Below are 21,727 nucleotides of genomic sequence, written 5' to 3'. Positions count from 1 at the left end.
ATTTCCTCTCTTCCAGGGGGAGGTTTTCGTCTCCTTTGCAGGAGCTGCGTCGGTGGCACCTTTGGGATCTTGTAAGTCTCCTCTCTCTTCCCCATAGGGCGCAGGGGGGAGAAGGGGGCAAGTCCCAGGTTTGCCGGGGAGGGGGCGGGGGGGGGGTTTATCTTCTTCTTCTTGGGCGATCCCTGGTAGCCGAGTAAGATGGTCTTCCACGAACACGGTTTTAACAGTGAGTCCGTAAGTGACTGTGGAGGCCAGTTCTGGATCCACACCTCCTTCCACAGTGGGGACATTGGTTTCCGGGCTGGAGCCGATCACGTTGTGGATTTGCCAAGTGTGCCTTCCTCCTAGCACGTTTCTCCCTTGCGTCCTGAGTTCGAGCCTTTGGTCAAGGCTGTTCCTCAACTGGGGCGCTCGCAGGCCAGTGTTTCCCAGTTGTCGGTGTTTATACTACTTCTTAAAGATTTGCCTTGAGAGAGTCTTTGAACCTATTTTGACCACCAGCATTACGCTTTCCATTTCAAAGTTCGGAATAAAAGGTAAAGGGACCCCTGACTGTTAGGTCCTGTCGTAGCCGACTCTGGGGTTGCGGCGCTCATCTCGCTTTAGTGGCCAAGGGAGCCGGCGTCCAGCTTCTGGGTCATGTGGCCAGCATGACTAAGCCGCTTCTGGCGAACCAGAGCAGCGCACGGAAACACCGTTTACCTTCCCGCTGGAGTGGTACCTATTTATCTGCTTGCACTTTGACGTGCTTTCGAATGCTAGGTTGGCAGGAGCAGGGACAGAGCAATGGGAGCTCACCCCGTCGTGGGGATTCGAACCTCCGACCTTCTGATCGGCAAGTCCTAGGTTCTGTGGTTTAACCCACAGCGCCACTTGCGTCTCATTAAGTTCGGAATAGAGTAGTTGTTTTGAAAGAAAATCATCAGGCATCCTGACAACATGACCAGTCCAACGAAGCTGATGTTGAAGAATCATTGCTTCAAAACTGGTGATCTTTGTGTCTTCCTTTTTTAAAAAAGAAATAATATTTATTACTTTTAAACATTACAAAAAAGAAGAAAAAGAGAAGAAGAAGAAAAGAAGAAGAAGAAGCAAAAGAAAGAAAATACAATACAATATATAAACAATACACAACGCAACATTAACACATTAGACTAAACAAAACAAAGCAAAAACAATTTAAAAACATACATCATACCATTTCAATGCCCTATCTTTCATTCCCTTGTTTTATCGACCTCCTCTCACCTCCCTTTTTGTATTCCACTTCTGTTAATTGTTTCAGCAATTCCTTTCCATCTTTCTCTATTTTCTGTCATATAATTTTCTTAACCTATTTTAACCTTATTTTCCATTAATACTATAATACTTATTTGTGCTTAACTCCTTATAACATTTCTACTAAAGCCATATAATTTCATTCCAACATTTTTCTAACACTCGTTAATTTTACAGTATTTCTATAAATAAACTTTAGTCTTTTTCCAATCTTCTTCCACGTCTCTTCTCCCTGGTCTCGGATTCTGCCAGTCCTTTCCGTCAATTCCATCTAGTCCATCAACCTGGTGATCTTCTGTCCAAGGCTCTTAACTCTTTTCCAAGTCCCTTCTGCAGATCTTCTTCATATTTATACATGCACTTTACTTTGTCTTCTGCTGATCTTGTTCTTAATTTCCTTCCTTTGATGCTGAAGAGTAGGTCTCGGGGAAGCTCCGACTTAGCAATGTTTTTATTCCTTCTCAACAGGTCAGCCAAATCTCCGTTGTTAAAACTAAAATCCAAAAGATATTTCAGGACGTGTTTCAAAATCCCAACAAATCTGAAGGTCCCCACAACTCCAATCTCCTCCTGCATGGGGGGATAATAATAATAATAATAATAATAATAATAATAATAATAATAATAATTTGTACCCCGCCCATCTGGCTGGGTTTCCCCAGCCACTCTGGGCGGCTTCCATAGAAACCAAAAATACACTAAAATATCACAGATTAAAAACTTCCCTGAACAGGGCTGCCTTCAGATGTCTTCTGAATGTCAGATAGTTATTTATCGCTTTGACATCTGATGGGAGTGGGTTCCACAGGGCAGGCGCCACTACCGAGAAGGCCCTCTGCCTGGTTCCCTGTAGCTTTGCTTCTCGCAATGAGGGAACCGCCAGAAGGCCCTCGGTGTTGGACCTCAGCGTCCGGGCAGAACGATGGGGGTGGAGCTTCAGGTATACTGGGCCTTTGAGGCTGTTTAGGGCTTTAAAGGTCAACACCAGCACTTTGAATTGTGCTCGGAAACGTACTGGGAGCCAATGTAGGTCTTTAAAGACCGGTGTTATGTGGTCTCGGCGGCTGCCCCCAGTCACCAGTCTAGCTGCCGCATTCTGGATTAATTGTGGTTTCCGGGTCACCTTCAAAGGTAGCCCCACGTAGAGCGCATTGCAGTAGTCCAAGTGGGAGAAAACCAGAGCATGCACCACTCTGGGGAGACAGTCCGCAGGCAGGTAGGGTCTCAGCCTACGTACCAGATGGAGCTGGTAGACAGCTGCCCTGGATACAGAATTGACCTGTGCCTCCATGGACAGCTGTGAGTCCAAAATGACTCCCAGGCTGCGCACCTGGTCCTTCAGGGGCACAGTTACCCCATTCAGGACCAGGGAGTCCTCCACACCAGCCCGCCCCCTGTCCCCCAAAAACAGTACTTCTGTCTTGTCAGGATTCAACCTCAATCCATTAGCCGCCATCCATCCTCTAACTGCCTCCAGACACTCACACAGGACCTTCACCGCCTTCACTGGTTCTGATTTGAAAGAGAGGTAGAGCTGGGTATCATCTGCATATTGATGGACACCCAGTCCAAACCCCCCTGATGATCTCTCCCAGCAGCTTCATATAGATGTTAAAAAGCATGGGGGAGAGGACCTAACCCTGAGGCACCCCACAAGTGAGGGCCCAGGGGTCTGAACACTCATCCCCCACCACCACTTTCTGAACACGGCCCAGGAGGAAGGAGCGGAACCACTGTATAACAGTGCCCCCAGCTCCCAGCCCCTCTAGACGCTCCAGAAGGATGTTATGGTCGATTGTATCAAAGGCCGCTGAGAGATCCAGCAGAACTAGGAAACAGCTCTCACCTTTGTCCCTAGCTTGCCGGAGATCATCGACCAGCACGACCAAGGCAGTTTCAGTCCCATGGTGAGGCCTGAACCCCGATTAGAAGGGATCCAAATGGTCCGCATCCTCCAGGCGTGCCTGGAGTTGTTCAGCAACCACACGCTCAATCACCTTGCCCAAGAATGGAAGATTTGAGACTGGGCGATAGTTGGCCATACTGGCCGGGTCTAAAGATGGTTTTTTAAGAAGCGGTTTAATGACCGCCTCTTTCAGCGGATCTGGGAATGTTCCCTCACAGAGGGAAGCATTCACCACCCCGCAGAGCCCATCGCCCAGCCCTTCCCGGCTTGCTTTTATTAGCCAGGATGGGCAAGGATCAAGGAGACAGGTGGTTGGTTTCACGCGTCCAAGCAGCCTGTCCACATCCTCGGGGGTAACGGATTGAAATTGATTCCATGCAACTTGACCAGACAGAGCTCTAGCACTCTCCCGCCCCAGCCGTGCTCCCACGGTGGTGTCTAGCTCCTTCCGAATATGAGTGATTTTATCTGCAAAAAACTTTGCAAAATCGTTGCAGGAGATCTTGGGGTCTTTACAAGGCCCCGGTGGTAAAGGTGGTTCCGTTAAATTGCGAACCACCTGAAAGAGTCTCCTGCTACTATTTTCTGCAGATGCAATAGAGGCGGTGAAGAAAGTCTTCTTCGCCGTCGCTATCGCCACTTGGTAGGCTCGACATTGAGCTCTAACCTGTGTCCGGTCAGATTCGGAGTGAGTTTTTTGCCACCGACGCTCTAGCCCTCTCAGCGATTGTTTCATCGCCCTCAGCTCCAAAGAAAACCATGGGGCTGAAAGTTGGATCTATCCAACTTTCCTTCTCCAGTCCAAGCGGGGCTCCAATCCTCAAAATCTGACTTTCTCTAAATTCAGTCATAGAAGGCAACAACTTATCTTCATCAAATTGCCTCTGTAAGGCTGGGGCTCTCTCCCTCTCCACTTGTATTACTTTAGGTTCAACAACAACAACTTTCTCCCTCGCCTTTTCCACAATTTGCCATGTCAAAGTAGATTCCTGTATCGATTCCTGAATAGTTTCTGTATAGATGTTCACTTTTTGTCCCAAATTAGTCACTTTTTGTCCCCAGTTATCAATTTTGATAGTCATCACATCGGTCTTCTTGTGGAGCTGTTCCAATGAATCACTTATCTTGCATAATGCAATCACTAAGGCTTCTTCTGTCGACATTCTTGCCGATCCAAGGTCAATCCCTGGTTCTCACGGTTTTTTATCTTGCAGCTGGAGATTCCCCCAGCTCAACTCTTGTCACAGTTTCAAAGGCTCCCTCTAGAGGGAAACAATTTCTATTTGTATCAATCCTTTTAACCACGGTTCAAGCGATAAAATTAGTTTAAATTTTCAGTTACTTCAGTTACAAAATATGCATCCATAAAATGCGCAGAAAAAGATTCCCATTAAAACAGGACATCAATTAAGAGGCAGAAGCCAACAAAGTGTAACTGTTAACCTTTATTTGGTCTAAGAGGACAACCTTTTTCTTTTAGGGTCCAGTGTGCTTTGAAGATGTAGCTGTCCATTTCACAGATGAGGAGTGGGCGTTGCTGGATCCTGACCAGAGAGCTCTCCATAAGGAAGTCATGGAGGAGAATCGTGGGATTGTGGCCTCTCTTGGTAAGGCTCCCTCTGGGATCATCCTATCTGCTTTGTAATTCAAGACATCTCTCTATGGGAGGAACCTCTGGTTTTTCGATGGAGCTCAACAGCGCCACCCACAGCACCTGGGATGTTAACACTCTCACAGCCAGCCTTAGATGGAAGACTGTTGACTGCTTTCCCTGTGAATATTCTTCCTCCGGTCCTGCCTTTTCAAAGCATAAATAATAAAATTATCATTATCATCATCTTGCCTACCCCCCTCCAAGATGGCCCCCTTTTGCTCTTGAAGGGCTGGCCTGTGTGCAGGACCCACAGCCTCCCATCAGGGCCCCTTCATGGGGGCAGAAGCAGAGGAAGGGCCTCAGGAAAGCAGCCATGGCTCTAGCAGGGCTGGGAAGCATCTGGCCACATGCACAGGAGGAGGAGGAGCACTGACCGCTCTCCTTCCCCCTCAGACTCCATCCATCAGCAGCCCCTCATCCCCTCATAGGGGCAGGGCCGCCAGAGGTGCAAGGTGCAGAGCAGGGGGGAAATTGCTCAGATGAAGTTACTCCAGGGCAGATAAACGCCCCCCCCCCCATCCATATTTTTTCCAGGCTCCTCTAAACTGCCCAGGCCTTCTCAAATGTATCTTCAAAGTGATTCAGGAAGTTGAAGTGGCTTCTGTCAGATGTTTTGTTTCTGTTTTTCTTTCTGTCCTTGGCTGACTAAAGAGACGAGTGACATTGGAGATGGCACAGATCCCATGATTGGGCCAAAGAAAATCCGTCCCAGAAAATAACCAGGCTTTTCGAACCCCCGGCAGTGAACCCTGGAGGAAGACCTCACATCTAGCTCCCTTCAGTTCTTTCCCTGTCACAAGCATTAATTAGCGCTGCTCCCTAATTTGGGACCATCGGCTGTGGTGAGGACTGCAGGGCCTGCTCCCCTCCAAGGCCTTTCCCAACTGGCCTGGGGGACGGGGGCCAGGCCCGCCCATTCTCAGCTACAAAAGGACTCCTGCTGCAGTGCCCAGAGGGTGGGGCTGGACTCACTGGAAGAAACTCTTGGGGAAGGGTGGAGTTCTTCTGCTATTGCTTCCCTGTTCCAAGTGTCTAATCTAATGTGCTTTAAAATGTCCTTAAGCAGTCAGTGGCATGTTATTTTTCCTCTTCTCCCCCCCCCTTGCTCTGTTGGGGGGTGGAATGGATAACAACAACAACAACAACAACATATACTTTATACCCCGCCCATCTGGCTGGGTTTCCCCAGCTGCTCTGGGCAGCTTCCAACAAATTTGAAAATACAGTAGTCCATCAAACATTAAAAGCTTCCCTAAACAAGGCTGCCTTCAGATGTCTTCTAAAAGGATATCTGGTTGGGGATTCATTTAGGTATAACGTTGTTTTGTTTTGTTTTATTGGTTGTTGTATAGTTTGTGTTTTGTTTTTAAGGGGCGGGATCAGGGCTGCCTGGGAGTGGGCCCCATCCAACAGAATGGCTGGGGCAAGTTCCACGGGGAGGGGGGGGTGCACTGGGACATCCAATCTCAGTGATCATGGGCAGGAGGAGGAGTTACGCTAAGACCAGAACATGTCATTACCGAGGAAGCAGGCTTAGTTATTGTTTGAAGATTATCTCTGCCTCCAGGTCTGGTCTTGACTGGATGGATTCTGGAATAGCTTGGTCGTCCTAGGGGATTTTAACATCCACGCACCAGGTGTCCTATTGGGAAGACCCAGTTCTCCGAGTGCATGTTCTGGAAGTTGGGCGGTAGGGGCAGTACAGGATTCCTTTTGGTGTACCAACCTCCCCGCTGCACCAAGGATTCCCTGCCCGAGCTGCTTCAGGTCGTGGTGGATGTTCTCCTGGAGACATCTAGCTTGGTTGTCCTGGGGGATTTTAACATCCACGCCGACACGACCTTACAAGGGGCTGCTTGGGACGTCGTGAAAAGCATGGCCTCCATGGGGCTGTCCCTGAATGAGTTTGGTCCAACCCATAACACATGCCTTAGACCTGGTGTTCACCTCTAGTGACATGGGTGATCTGACACTAGCTAAAAGTGAAACAACTGAAGTGCCATGGTCAGATCACTTGCTGGTGCAACTGGACATCTCTGCAACCATTCACCTCTGCAGGGAGGTGGGACCAATTCAGATGGTCCGCCCCCGCCACTTAATGGATCCAAATGGTTTCCAGAGAGTGGTAGGGGATGCTTCATCACATGTTGATGGCCTTTCAGCTGATTCCCTGGTGGCCCGCTGGAATGCGGAGTTAACCAGGGCTATCGACTGTCTGGCTCCGAAGTGCCCTCTCCGATTGCATGGAGCCCGGACAGCCCTGTGGTTTTCTCCAGAGCTGAGGGTGAGGAAACGATATCTGAGATGGCTAGAGTGCCGGTGGTAGAAAATTCATTCTGAATCAGACCAGACACGGGTTAGAGCTCAACATCAAGCCTATCAAGTGGTGATAGTGATGGCGAAGAAGACTTTCTTCACCGCCTCTATTGCTTTTTGCAGATAAAGTTGCTCAGATTCGGAAGGAAGTAGACACCATTGTGGGAGCAGGGCTGGGGCGGGAGAGTGCTAGAATCCTGTCTAGTCATGTTATATGCGATCAATTTCAATCAGTTACCTCTGAGGATGTGGACAGGCTGCTTGGACAAGTAAAACCAACCACCTGTCTCCTTGATCCTTGCCCATCCTGGCTAATAAAAGCGAGCCGGGAAGGGCTGGGCGATGGGCTCTGCGGGGTGGTGAATGCTTCTTTCTGTGAGGGAGCCTTCCCAGACCCACTGAAAGAGGCGATCATTAAACCGATTCTTTAAAAAAAAATCTTTAAAGGTAAAGGGACCCATCACCATTAAGTCCAGTCGTGGCCGACTCTGGGGTTGCGGCTCTCATCTTTGAAGGTGACCCAGAAACTGCAATTAATCCAGAATGCGGCAGCCAGAGTGGTGACTGGGGGCGGCCGCTGAGACCACATTACACTGGTCCTGAAAGGCCTACATTGGCTCCCAGTATGTTTCCGAGCACAACTCAAAGTGCTGGTGCTGACCTTGAAAGCCTTAAATGACCTCAGCCCAGTTTACCTGAAGGAGTGTCTCCACCCCCATTGTTCTGCCCGGATACTGAAGTCCAGTGCCAAGGGCCTGCTAGTGGTTCCTTCACTGTGATAAGCCCACCCTGTGGAACGCCCTCCCATCAAATGTCAAGGAGATAAACTATGTGACATTTAGAAGACATCTGAAGGCAGCCCTGTTTAGGGAAGTTTTCTAATGTCTGAAATTTTAATGTATTTTTAAATCTTTGTTGGAAGCCGACCAGAGTGGCTGGGGTACAAATAAATTATTATTATTATTATTATTATTATTATTATTATTATTATTATTATCATCATCATCATCATCATCATTATCATTATTATTCCTGAGGCTTTAATCTGTTTGCCACGTAGTTGCAGGTGGTGATGAACTGGAGATGAAGAACGAGGGAGACCACAACGAAATCCACACAGTGGAGGAGCCATATCAGGATTCAGACTGTGGAGAGGGCTTCAGTCAGAGCTCCCATTCCACTTCCCATCAAATAAATCCACTTGAGAAGAAACCCCATCAGTGCTTGGAATGTGGAAAGAGCTTCAGTCGCCGAGGCCAGCTTACTGTTCATCAACTTATTCATACAGGGGAGAAACCCTATAAATGTTTGGAATGTGGAAAGAGCTTCAATAAGAGCAGCAATCTCACTTCCCATCAAAGAATTCATACAGGAGAGAAACCCTATCAGTGCTTGGAGTGTGGAAAGAGCTTCAGTCACAGCCACCAACTAAGTGTCCATCAAAATATTCATACAGGGGAGAAGCCATATCAGTGCTTGGAATGTGATAAGACATTCACTCAGAGCTCCCAGCTCAGGACTCATCAAAGAATTCATACAGGGGAGAAACCCTACCAGTGCTTGGAATGTGGAAAGAGGTTCCGTCAGAGATACAAGGTCACTGTCCATCAGAGAATTCATACAATGGAAAAACCTTATCAGTGCCAAGATTGTGGGCAGAGCTTCAGAAAAAAGGACAGATTAACTTCCCACCAAAGAATTCATACAGGGGAGAAACCATACCAGTGCCAAGAGTGTGGAAAGAGCTTCAGAACAAAGGAGAGTTTAACTTCCCACCAAAGAATTCATACAGGGGCGAAACCTTATCAGTGCTTGGAATGTGGAAAGAGCTTCAGTCAAAAGAGCAGTTTAACTTCCCACCAAAGAATTCATACAGGGGAGAAACCGTATCAGTGCTGGGAGTGTGGAAAGAGCTTCATTCTAAAAGGCCAACTTATGTCCCATCAAATAATTCATACAACAGAGAAACCCTATCAGTGCCAAGAATGTGACAAGAGCTTCAGTCGAAGAGAGTGTTTCACTTCCCATCAGAGAATTCATACAGGGGAGAAACCCTATAAATGTTTGGAATGTGGAAAGAGATTCACCCAGAGCGCCAGTCTCACAACCCATCAAAGAATTCATACAGGGGGAAAACACTTTCAGTGCTTGGAATGTGGAAAGAGCTTCATTGACAGACGCAATCTTACTTTCCATCAGAGAATTCATACAGGGGAGAAACCCTATAAATGTTTGGAATGTGGAAAGAGCTTCATTCAGAGACGCAATCTTACTGTCCATCAGAGAATTCATACAGGAGAGAAACCCTATCAGTGCTTGGAATGTGGAAAGAGCTTCAATGAGAGGTCCAAGCTCACTTCCCATCAAAGAATTCATACAGGGGAGAAACCTTATCATTGCTTGGAATGTGGAAAGAGCTTCATTCACAAAGGCGAGTTCATGGCCCATCAAAGAATTCATACGGGAGAGAAACTTTATCAGTGCTTGGAATGTGGAAAGAGCTTCATTCACAGACGCCAGCTTACTGTCCATCAAATAATTCACACAGGGCAGAAACCCCATCAGTGCTTGGAATGTGGAAAGAGCTTCATAAACAAAGGCCAGCTCACTGTCCATCAAAGAATTCATACAGGGGAGAAGCCATACCAGTGCTTGGAATGTGGAAAGAGCTTCAGTAGGAGCAGCACTCTCACTTCCCATCAAAGAATTCATACAGGAGAGAAACCCTATCAGTGCTTAGAATGTGGAAAGAGCTTCATCCAGGGCACCAGTCTCACAACCCATCACAGAATTCATACAGGGGAGAAACCCTATAAATGTTTGGAATGTGGAAGCAGCTTCAATAGGAGCAGCAAACTCACTTCCCATCAAAGAATTCATACAAGGGAGTAACCTTATCAGTGCTAGTTACAGATAGGTAGCCGTGTTGGTCTGCCATAGTCAAAACAAAAAAATTCCTTCCAGTAGCACCTTAAAGACCAACTAAGTTAGTTCTTGGTATGAGCTTTCGTGTGCATGCACACTTCTTCGGATACCAGTGCTTATCAGTGCTTTTAGTGTGGAAAGAGCTTTACTCAAAAATGCCATCTTAGGGCCCATCAAAGAGTTAATCCATGAGAAAAACCCTATCAGTGACAAGTGTGGAAAGAGCTTCAGAAAAATGGATAGTGTCATGTCCCATCAGAGCATTCATACAGGGGAGAAACCCTAAAAGTGGCAAGCATGTGGAAAGAGCTTCAGCCACAGGGCCCGTCTTGTTTGCCATCAAAGAACTCACAGTGGGGGCAAACGACAGTAGTGGCTGTATACAGATTTAATTTTAGGAGACTTCACTATTATCAAATAAGGGAGACCTATAATTCAGATAATTTCAGGTGGAGAAATCAAAATTGGAAGCAGAATTGCTAGATCCTAAAACTAAGAATTTGTCAAGAATGTATAACTTGCTGTTGAAATGGAATACACAGGATGAAATGGTTAAATCTGTTATGATTAAATGGGCACAAGATGTTGGACATAACATTATGGTGGCTGACTGGGAACAGTTATGGACCACAGGTATCAAGTTTACGGCATGTAATGCCTTAAGAGAGAATATTATGAAAATGATTTACAGGTGGTACATGACACCAGTCAAGCTTGCAAAAATTTATCACTTGCCCGATAATAAATGTTGGAAGTGTAAAGAAATTGAAGGTACATTCTTTCACCTTTGGTGGACGTGCCCAAGGATTAAGGCTTTCTGGGAGATGATATACAATGAAATGAAAAAGGTATTTAAATATATCTTTCAGAAGAAACCAGAGGCCTTTCTCCTGGGCATGGTTGGCCAATTGGTGTGAAAGGAGGATGGAATTTTTTTTATGTACGCCACAACAACAGCAAGAATACTTATCGCAAAGCACTGGAAAACACAAGATTTACCCACCCGGGAAGAATGGCAGATGAAGGTGATGGACTACATGGAATTGGCTGAGATGACTGGCAGAATCTGGGACCAAGGAGAAGAGTCGGTGGAAGAAGATTGGAAAAAAATTAAAGTTTATCTTCAAAAATATTGTAAAATTAAGGATTGTTAGAAAGAGGTTGGGAAAGGAAAGATATGCGATTTTTGCAGAAAAGATATAATGGATTAAGTAAAAATGAATTGGTGAGAGAGAGAATGTAAAAATATAGTATACCAAGATAAATTAAGATAAAAACAAGGTTGGAAGGATTTGCTGAAATATCAATCTTAATTAGAATACAAAAATGGGAGGTGTGAGGAGGTCAAGGAAATAAGTGAATGTAAGTAAGTGATGCAAAGGTTTGACTTGTTGTTGTTGTTGTTTTTTATATTATTATTATTTCTTTTTTCTATTTTGCTGTTTTTGATGCTTTTCTATGTGTATTGCTTTTGCTTTTTTCTTTTTGACTGTTATATCTTTTTTCTTTTTCCCCCTGTAATTTCCAAACTCTAATAAAAATCGATATATATATATATATTAAAAAAAAACCTCAGTGCCTAGGGCTTGCCGATCGCATGGTCAGTGGTTCGAATCCCCACGACAGGGTGAGCTCCCATCTTTCGGTCCCAGCTCCTGCCCACCTAGCATTTCGAAAGCACCCCTAAGTGCAAGTAGATAAATAGGTACCGGTTTCTAGTGGGAAGGTAAACGACGTTTCCGTGTGCTGTGCTGGTGCTGGATCGCCAGAGCAGCTTCGTCACGCTGGCCACGTGACCCGGAAGTGTCTCTGGACAGCGCTGGCCCCCGGCCTCTTAAGTGAGATGGGCGCATAACCCTAGAGTCTGGCAAGACTGGCCTGTACGGGCAGGGGTACCTTTACCTTTTACCTTAGTTCATATGAGGTAATGGTTGCAGCTGGGTTCTTTGCCACATCTGGTGCCCCATAGTAATACCTGCTACGTACCCAGAGCTGTGAATTTCAAGTTCTTGGCCAAGGTGTTGAATTCCTTCTTCATGTCATGCCTGGAGAGAGGGATAAGAGAGATTGGGTGACACTGATGAGGTTGCTGTCCATGCTGAACTTTCCTAGGAAGGACTTAGTGTAAAAAATGTGATAGTTGATTGAATATTAGATATTATAGATTTTGATTTTGGTCAAAGTGTCCTAGTATTAATCACATCCAGCCTTTTAGATAGGATGAATTAGGCTTGGTTTTTGTATGCCTGCATTTTGTAAACCTCATTTCACCCTCCTACTCTGTGTAAAGTTGTCATGTGTAAGTTGCCTACTTCCAGCCTTATCAGACCCTAGAAGGGCAGATGATGTCTTTGACATGTTTTGGGAACAGGAAAGTAAGTTAGGGGGTAGGACCATCAACAGCCCCACCATGGGTCTGGTTGCCAAGGGAACGGCGCAAAATATGAGACATAAATGACCTGGGCACTCTGGGACACCCCAAGGTAATTTCAGAGGAGTCGATATCCACATTGAGCCACGCGTCCCATGACTTGTGACGTTTCTTGATTCAAGTGGAAGATTGTTGTGGCATTTTATGAGTCTTTGTGTGCTGTGTATATAAGCTTTCTTCTAATATGCCTCCTGGCAGCCTTTTCGAACCAGCCCTTCTGCTGAAGAACTGGATAGCAAGGCTGTCCGACTGCAATAGTTTGAATAAACTGGGTCCCTGCAGGACTCTGAGTTTGCTCTCATTGCCTTGGTCCCGTGTTTTTATTTCGGATGTTCCCTTACATGTGTAACAAACTGCTGGCGTAGAAGCAAATTCTTACCACACAAGCAGGTAACATACTTTATTATTTCTGTAGCTATTAAATTTGTGCAGTGCCCTTGATCTGAAGATGCCAGGGTGGTTCACATCATGGGTAGAGAGGTTCACAGAGCTTCCTCTTCCAGCGCCTCCAAGCTGCAAATTGGTGGGGCTCCTTCTTTTCTCCTGCTCTGGAGGGTGGGATCCGAACCAACGGCTTCAAGATAACAGGAATGGAGATTCTGATTAAAATTCAGAAAGATCTCTTTGACAGTAAGAACAGAAGAAACAGTGGAAGAGACTCTGTCAGAAGGTGGTGGCCTCTTCTTCCTAGGAGGTTTTTAAGCAGAAGTTGGATGGCCATCTCTCATTGAGTTGAGATTCCTGCACTGCAGGGGGTTGGACTAGATGTCCTTTGAGGTGCCCATCTTATATTTGTGCATCAGCCTCTTCCTGCCAAGTGCAGAACTTTACGTATGTCCCTGTTGAAATTCCTTTTGTTAGCTTGTGCCCAGGTCTCCAACCTGTTAATCTCACGTTGAATCCTGATTCTTTCTTCTGTGGCATTAGCTACTCCTCCTAGTTTGGTGTCATTGCAACTCTGATGAGCGTCCCCTCAACTCTTCTGTCCAAGTTGTCTAATAAAGGCATTGAACAACAGCAACAGGCCCAGGACAGAACCCTGCGGCAATTGTCACTTTCTTCCAGCACAGTGAGAAATATGCATTGGCCATCTTTAGTACAGTTGTTTCGCAGCCTGTATTATGGTATTATGGTAAAACGGACGCAGGTGGTGCTGTGGGTAAAACCTCAGTGCCTAGGACTTGCCGATCGTATGGTTGGCAGTTCGAATCCCCGCGGTGGGGTGAGCTCCTGTCTTTCGGTCCCAGCTCCTGCCCACCTAGCAGTTCGAAAGCACTCTTAAGTGCAAAGTAGATAAATAGGGACCGCTTTATAGCGGGAAGGTAAACGGCGTTTCCGTGTGCGGCTCTGGCTCGCCAGAGCAGCGATGTCACGCTGGCCACGTGACCCGGAAGTGTCTGCGGACAGCGCTGGCTCCCGGCCTCTAGAGTGAGATGAGCGCACAACCCTAGAGTCTGTCAAGACTGGCCTGTACGGGCAGGGGTACCTTTTTACCTTTACCTTTTATTATGGTATTTACACTCCTGTTTCTGCAGAGGCCCATCCCCTCAACCTCCCAAATAGGAGACAGCCAGCATGTTCAAAATTGACAAATTAAGTTCTACTTCTTGCTCAAGCATCTGCCTCCAAGCTGCAAATTGGTGGTGCTCCTTCTTTTCTCCTGCTCTGGAAGGTGGGATCTGAACCAACGGCTTCAAGATAAGAGGAATGGAGATTCTGATTAAAGATCAGGAAAAACGTTCTGACTGCATGACGTGTTGAACTGTGGATCAGACTCCCTCCGAAAGAGCTTCTTAAGCAGAGATTGAATGGTCCTCTGTCACTGAGTTTAGATTCATGCATTGCAGGGGGTTGGACTAGATCAGTGTTTCCCAACCTTGTGCCTCCAGCTGTTTTTGGACTACAATTCCCATCATCCCTTGCCACTGGTCTTGCTAGTCAGGGATGATGGGAGTTGTAGTTCAAAAACAGCTGGAGGCACAAGGTTGGGAAACACTGGACTAGATGTCCTTTTGTGGAATGTTTGGAATGTTGTGGCCACAGTCCTTGTAGCCTTTGTAGCTTCCTTCTCGAGCCCACACGCTTCCACCCTCAGCGCTTTCTGCTCACCTCTCCGAATCAGCTACTTTCAGCAGAGCATACACAGCGAGAAACTGTTGCTGTGAGTGTGTGTAATAAATCAGGCTGCACGCACGGTGTCTTTCTTATCTTCTAAATGCCTTTATTCGTGTAGAAAAACAGATCGTAAATCTCCCAGCGACCTAGCCGACATCTTTGAGGTGCCTTCCTCCTCTCCCATTCTCTTCTCTTTCTGTCTGCCACAGCCATCTTCTGCATCTCCAGGAAGGGGGCAATGTCAGCTCTTCCTGGGATCTGCTGAACACACAGAAAAGGCACAACTCCCCGGGTGGGTTTCCTTTGTGAGTCAGGAGAAGCAAGGTTACATAGTGACACCCAAAGGATACCAGAGAAATAAAGTTTCTACACAGTGTTACGGAAAAATCTGGGTGCAGGGCTATTCTGTCACCGGAAGAGCAAGGCTGAATGAAATGGGGCGGGGGGGGGGGGAGAGCCTCCCTCGACCTCCGAGTAAAGGTCGCATTGCCTTATTTCTCGCTTGAGGGTCCCACTCCTTTCAAGGTGCAGTTTACGCCAAAGTCAAGCCAGGCTGGTGCCGGGAGAGCTTCTTGCAGTGCCCCCCTCCCCCTCCGGGCCTTTCGTGCTTCTCCTGCTTCTGTTTCCAAGGGAAGGGAGAGCTCAGGAGCCGGTCCAGGGGGTCCCCCAGAGAAGACCCCCCCCTGGGTGCTGCTGCCATGCCCGGGGCTCCTGCTTTGCAGAGGGAGGGGGGAGGAGCCCGGCTCGCCCAGGGTTCAAAGGAACTGGGCTGGATTCCGAGAGAGGACTGGGAATAAAGGGGGCCGGGTCCCCCAGAGCCAAAGACCCTTCCTCCCCATCCCTTCCTGCAAGGGGGGGGGGTGTTGCCTCTCTGCTCCGCAAGTGCTGCCTCGGGGGCGCCTTTTGGGATCCGGCGAGTCTCTTTTCTCTTCCCGCTTAGGGTGCATTGAGGAGAAGGGGGGGGGGGTTCAGCCGCGCAGTAAAGTATTTGAGGGGGGGCCAGCCACCCCACAGTTGAGGGGCATTGCCATTCAAATGGTGTGCCTCTTCATGTGGTTGATAATGCGGGACGGGGCTTGCCAGCCTCCCCCCGTATTTTATTCCAGTTGGCGCTCGTGCCAGGGTCCCGGGGGGGGGGGTGTGCATGGGGGGCAGCTGTTCATTTCCTGCAGGGGGGACCCCCGAGTCAGGGAGCAGCGGGTCCTGGCCCCCTTCTTCTCTGCAAAACCAGGGAGGGGGCGAGTTTGCAAGAGCTCTGCCACTCTCCTCTTCCTTCGTCTGGGGGTCTTTGAGTCCGGGAGAAAAAGGCAGGCAAAGAAACTCCCTTCAGATGGACGAATCAGGCGCATTGAGGAAGAGAGCCAGGCATTTCGACACGAAATACAGTGGTACCTCGGGTTAAGTACTTAATTCATTCTGGAGGTCCGTTCTTAACCTGAAACTGTTCTTAACCTGAAGACCACTTTAGCTAATGGGGCCTCCTGCTGCCGCCGGAGCACGATTTCTGTTCTCATCCTGAAGCAAAGTTCTTAACCTGAAGCACTATTTCTGGGTTAGCGGAGTCTGTAACCTGAAGCACATGTAACCCGAGGTACCACTGTACTGCGCTTCTTAATGCATGCCAGCCTTCCTTCTGGATCGTGTTAGCAAGCGCCTTCTACCCAAACACAGTGGTACCTCGGGTTAAGAACTTAATTCGTTCTGGAGGTCTGTTCTTAACCTGAAGCACCACTTTAGCTAATGTGGCGTCCTGCTGCCACCGCGTGATTTCTGTTCTGAAGCAAAGTTCTTAACCCGAGGTACTATTTCTGGGTTAGCGGAGTCTGTAGCCTGAAGCATCTGTAACCTGAATGTCTGTAACCTGAAGCGTGTGCAACCTGAGGTACCACTGTATTTGACCTGGAGGTTATTGTGAAAACGTTTGGAAAAGATCAATACAGTGGTACCTCGGGTTACATACACTTCAGGTTACAGACCCCGCTAAGCCAGAAATAGTACCTCGGGTTCAGAACTCTGCTTCAGGATGAGAACAGAAATCGCGCGGCGGCAGCGAGAGGCCCCATGAGCTAAAGTGGTGCTTCAGGTTAAGAACAGTTTCAGGTTAAGAACGGACCTCCGGAACGAATGAAGTTCTTAACCCGAGGTACCACTGGATATGGCAAGCAGGCCAAGCCGACCAAGAGCGAGGCTGCGGGAAGAAGGAGGCCGAGAAGGAGGAGGCGCCGCCGCCGCCGCTGCTGCTTCTTGCGGCGCCCAGTTCATCCTCTGGACCCCCGGGCGAGGGGGGCTCGGGAGCCCGATCCTGCTTGCTGCTTCCCCCCGGCCCGATCCTGCAGGCTCTCCGGATGTTCTCCGGCCTTGGCCCCGCGCCTCCCCCCGGGGGTTCCCCACGAAGCTCGGCCCGATCCCGGCTCTCCTGGAAAGGACCGTCTTGGCCGGGGAGGGAGCAGCTCGCCAAGGGTTAAGGGGCGCCGAGCTGGCTTCCTAGAGAGGACAGGAAAGGAAGGCGGGCCGCTCCTCCCCCTCCTCCCCTCTGACGTCCCTTCCGGCCTCGCCTGCGCCTGCCGGGCTCCTCTCGGGGGAAGCCTGCGGAACTCCCTGCCCCGGGAAGGGGCCAAGGCGGGCCTCGGAAGCAGCTCCGGGAAGCTTCTCCTTTTGTGCAGCCCGACGCCGAGGTAACTTTTGATTTTGTTTCCTCTTCAGCTGAGAAAAGGCTCTTTCTCCGGGGCCACGTGCATTCCTCATCCAAAGGAGCATTCTCAGAATTGCTTCTCCATTAGGGAGTCTGCCAGCTGTCTCTCCCCTGGTGCTGCTTCTTCCTCCTGCTGCTGCTCTCCCAATATTTCCCAGCTTCTCCCCTCTGCAGCCTCTGAACTATGGCCTTCTGCAAACCACTGTTGTCAATCTATACTGTCCTCCTCTTCTCGGGAAGGTTCAGGAGGAGGGAAGGGGGTCTCCAGCATTCCTCTTGGGTCCAGTCCCTGACACCACCTGGAACCTGTTGGAGAAAAAGGTGGGATAGAAATGCCATTAGTAAAAGAGGGAACCCAGTTGAGAACCCAACCGCTGCATTTGGGTCCAGTTTCCGAGGCGTCTTCCAGGGCAGTTCCACCCAGAGGGCGTTGCAACCTTCCCATCGGATCCAGAGCAGGAAGTCCCATGGCCACATCCTGTCTGTGCCAAAGGGACGGTGGCTGGAGCTAGACATGGGCCCTGCTGCTCACCAAACCACCCAAGCAGATATGGCTGGGTTGGGGTGAAGCTCTGGACTATGAAGTGGGGTTGGGAGGGACCCCCACTGTTGCCCTGGCATATAAATGACTCACTTGTCATTCACAGTTATGACTTCTTCCTCCTCCTCCTCTCCCCACGATTCCTCAGGGAACATTCTTCTTCTCTTGGCTGTGCTTTGATCTTACAATAGAATAGTGTGTTTGATTCATAGGATTTTTTGCACCTTGCATTAGGACACACAGAACTTGGCAGAGGACCAAGGGGCTCCTTCCGATCTCTTGGAGATTTCCCAGGAGCCCAGATGGATGAGCAAGACTCAGCTGGCCCTGAAGCAGGAAGAGGCCATGCCATGGAAACAGGGAGCAGTGGGGGATTTGGGGAAAGCTCCGTGCAGAAGATCCTGGGTGAGGAGGACACCCCTTGCTCAGAGGTGCAGAGCCAGCAGCTCAGGCAGTTCTGCTTCCAGGAGGCCAAAGGACCCCGAGAGGTTTGCAGCCAACTCTACCACCTTTGCCATCAATGGCTGAAGCCAGAAAGGCACACGAAAGCTCAGATGCTGGACCTGGTGATCTTGGAGCAGTTCCTGGCTGTCCTTCCAGCAGAGATGGAGAACTGGGTGAGGGAATGTGGAGCGGAGACCACTTCCCAGGCGGTGGCCCTGGCCGAAGGTTTCCTCCTGAGTCAGGCAGAGGAGAGGAAGCAGGCAGAGCAGCAGGTGAGAGAGACTTTCCTCTGGATACTCCCAAGGGGCTCCAAAGAGGAGGGAGAGTATTCCCAAATCATTTCCTAATGGCCCATCCTTTTTTGGAAAGCATATTATTATTATTATTATTATTATTATTATTAATGACACCCATGTGGCTGGGTGCCTTCCAGCACATGTAAAAGCATCAGAAGACATCAGATGTCTTCTAAAAGTTATGCATTTTCTTATCTCCTTCTCACCTGATGGGAGGGCATTCCCCAGGGTGGGGGCCACTGTGGAGAAGGTCTTCTGCCGGGTTCCCTGTAACTTCACTTATCACAGTGAGGGAATCAGCAGAAGACCCTCCGAACTGGACCTCAGTCCATGGAGACGCTCCTGTGGGTAGACTGGGCCTTTGAGGCCAACACTTTGAATTGTGCTGGGAAACGTTCTGGGAGTCAGTGAAGATCCTTGAGGACCAATGTTTCATGGTCCTGGCAGCCAACCCCAGACACCAGTCTAGCAGAAGCAGGAAGCAGCTTTCACCTCTGTCCCCCGAAATCGCTTGCCTCCGCCATTCCTTCTCTAACCCTTCTCCCCATTCTCTGTTTTGAATCCTTGTTGCTGTTTCAGAGGAAGGATCTTTTGGCAGAAATGGGTCTTGATTCTTCGGAGGCAGAGAAGACTCCGCTGGACGCCAGAGTGAGGCCTCTGGGTAAGGAGGAAGGAGGGTTTTCTCCCCCGTTTTGTCACATTCTCTTGGTTTCGAAACTAATCTGTGCGTTCTTTACATCTTTTGGGGGAAGACACCTGGAGCCCAGAGCTCAGAGGGGGGGGGAGATGTATTTTTGCACAACTATTATGTGAAATGGGTACAAATGTCCAAATGTACTCAGCAGGGGAGACGTTTACGATAGTAATTTGATTAGTTTACAATTACAGTCCAATAATTGCCTCCTTATAACAATGTGACATTACAATATAATTACTAATACCAATCTTTAAGATATAAAATTACCGTATTCTTTGCCCCATAGGGCGCCCTGGCCCATAGGGTGCTCCTAGTTTTTTGGGAGGGAAATAAAGAAAAAAAATTTATTTCCCCCCCCCAGGCGCGGGGCGGGGGCGGGGGAAGTCTGAGCTTCCCCCGACCCCAGCCCCCAGAACAGGCTACTATCCACAAGCCTAGGGAGCCTGCGGGAAGTCGCGCCCGTCTCCCCAGGCTTGCGGATATCTGCCCGAAGGCTTCGGGATGCAGGCAACTCCGCAAACCAGGTCGGGGAACAGCGGGATGGTGACGCTCCGCTTCCCCATTGTCCCCCAAGCTTGTGGGGCTGCCCGATATCTGCTGTGCAGCGCGCCCCAGGCTTCATAGAATCCTAGAGTTGGAAGAGACCCCAAGGGCCATTGAGTCCAACCCCCTGCCAAGCAGGAAACACCATCAGAGCACTCCTGACATATGGTTGTCAAGCCTCTGCTTAAAGACCTCCAAAGACGGAGACTCCACCACACTCCTTGGCAGCAAATTCCACTGTCGAACAGCTCTTACTGTCAGGAAGTTCTTCCGAATGTTTAGGTGGAATCTTCTTTCTTGTAGTTTGGATCCATTGCTCCCTGTCCGCTTCTCTGGAGCAGCAGAAAACAACCTTTCTCCCTCCTCTATGTGACATCCTTTTATATATTTGAACATGGCTATCATATCACCCCTTAACCTCCTCTTCTCCAGGCTAAACATGCCCAGCTCCCTTAGCCGTTCCTCATAAGGCATCGTTTCCAGGCCTTTGACCATTTTGGTTGCCCTCTGGACACGTTCCAGTTTGTCAGTGTCCTTCTTGAACTGTGGTGCCCAGAACTGGACACAGTACTCCAGGTGAGGTCTGACCAGAGCAGAATACAGTGGCACTATTACTTCCCTTGATCTAGATGCTATACTCCTATTGATGCAGCCCAGAATTGCATTGGCTTTTTTAGCTGCCGCGTCACACTGTTGGCTCATGTCAAGTTTGTGGTCAACCAAGACTCCTAGATCCTTTTCACATGTACTGCTCTCAAGCCAGGTGTCACCCATCTTGTATTTGTGCCTCTCATTTTTTTTGCCCAAGTGCAATACTTTACATTTCTCCCTGTTAAAGTTCATCTTGTTTGTTTTGGCCCAGTTCTCTAATCTGTCAAGGTCGTTTTGAAGTGTGATCCTGTCCTCTGGGGTGTTAGCCACCCCTCCCAGTTTGGTGTCATCTGCAAATTTGATCAGGATGCCCTTGAGTCCATCATCCAAGTCGTTGATAAAGATGTTGAATAAGACCGGGCCCAAGACAGAACCCTGTGGCACCCCACTAGTCACTCTTCTCCAGGATGAAGAGGAACCATTGATGAGCACCCTTTGGGTTCGGTCAGTCAGCCAGTTACAAATCCACTGAGTGGTAGCATAGTCAAGACCGCATTTTACCAGCTTCTTTACAAGAATATCTTGGGGCACCTTGTCGAATGCCTTGCTGAAATCAAGGTAGGCTACATCCACTGTGTTCCCTTCATCTACCAGGGTTGTAATTCTGTCAAAAAACGAGATCAGGCTAGTCTGACATGACTTCTTTTTCAGAAATCCATGCTGACTATTGGTGATCACAGCATTCCTTTCTAGGTGCTCACAGACTGTTTGCTTAATGATCTGCTCCAGAATCTTCCCTGGTATTGATGTCAGACTGACTGGGCGATAATTATTTGGGTCCTCTCTTTCCCCCTTTTTGAAAATAGGTACAACATTTGCCCTCCTCCAGTCTGCCGGGACTTCGCCTGTTCTCCAGGAATTCTCAAAGATGACTGCCAGTGGTTCTGAGATCACATCTGCCAGTTCTTTTAATACTCTTGGATGCAGTTCATCTGGCCCTGGAGACTTGAATACATCTAAACTAGCCAAGTATTCTTGTACTATCTCCTTAGTTATTCTGGGCTGTGTTTCCTCTGCTGAATCATTTGCTCCAAATTCTTCAGGTCGGGCATTGTTTTCTTTATCGGAGAAGACTGAGGCAAAGAAGGCATTGAGGAGTTCAGCCCTTTCTGTGTCCCCTGTTTGCATTTCACCATCTTCTCCTCTGAGTCACCCCACTGTTTCTTTGGTTCGGGATGCAGGCTGCTATCCGCAAGCCTTGGGAGCCCGACGGGAACTCCCGCGGAGCTCCCAAGGCT

General features: G+C 48.6%; 2 protein-coding genes across 4 annotated transcripts in view; both read left to right on the top strand.

Moving 5' to 3' along the window:
• The window catches only part of LOC114603026 (uncharacterized), a 33,978-nt gene extending 21,167 nt beyond the window's left edge, over nucleotides 1-12,811 (top strand). Inside the window, exons 3-5 of one of the 3 annotated variants that reach the window (XM_077932446.1) lie at nucleotides 4,665-4,791; nucleotides 8,215-10,059; nucleotides 10,207-12,811. In XM_077932446.1, coding sequence (XP_077788572.1) covers nucleotides 4,665-4,791; nucleotides 8,215-10,046 — 1,959 coding nt within the window. In that variant the 3' untranslated portion in view covers nucleotides 10,047-10,059; nucleotides 10,207-12,811. Of the gene's footprint in view, nucleotides 1-4,664; nucleotides 4,792-8,214 lie in introns of all 3 variants that reach the window. The other 2 variants (XM_077932445.1, XM_077932447.1) reach the window with 2 other exon arrangements.
• A 4,158-nt stretch (nucleotides 12,812-16,969) lies between these two features.
• LOC114603022 (uncharacterized) overlaps nucleotides 16,970-21,727 on the top strand; it is a 35,589-nt gene continuing 30,831 nt past the window's right edge. The window contains exons 1-3 of the mRNA XM_077932444.1: nucleotides 16,970-17,300; nucleotides 18,093-18,574; nucleotides 19,178-19,259. Of these exons, the coding sequence (XP_077788570.1) occupies nucleotides 18,161-18,574; nucleotides 19,178-19,259 (496 nt within the window). The 5' untranslated portion in view covers nucleotides 16,970-17,300; nucleotides 18,093-18,160. The remainder of the gene's footprint in view (nucleotides 17,301-18,092; nucleotides 18,575-19,177; nucleotides 19,260-21,727) is intronic.

This window comes from Podarcis muralis, chromosome 7 (assembly GCF_964188315.1).
Source record: "Podarcis muralis chromosome 7, rPodMur119.hap1.1, whole genome shotgun sequence".
Lineage (NCBI taxonomy): Eukaryota > Metazoa > Chordata > Lepidosauria > Squamata > Lacertidae > Podarcis > Podarcis muralis.
Note: the sequence above shows the minus strand (reverse complement) of the source record. Positions and strands in the feature narration are given on the sequence as shown.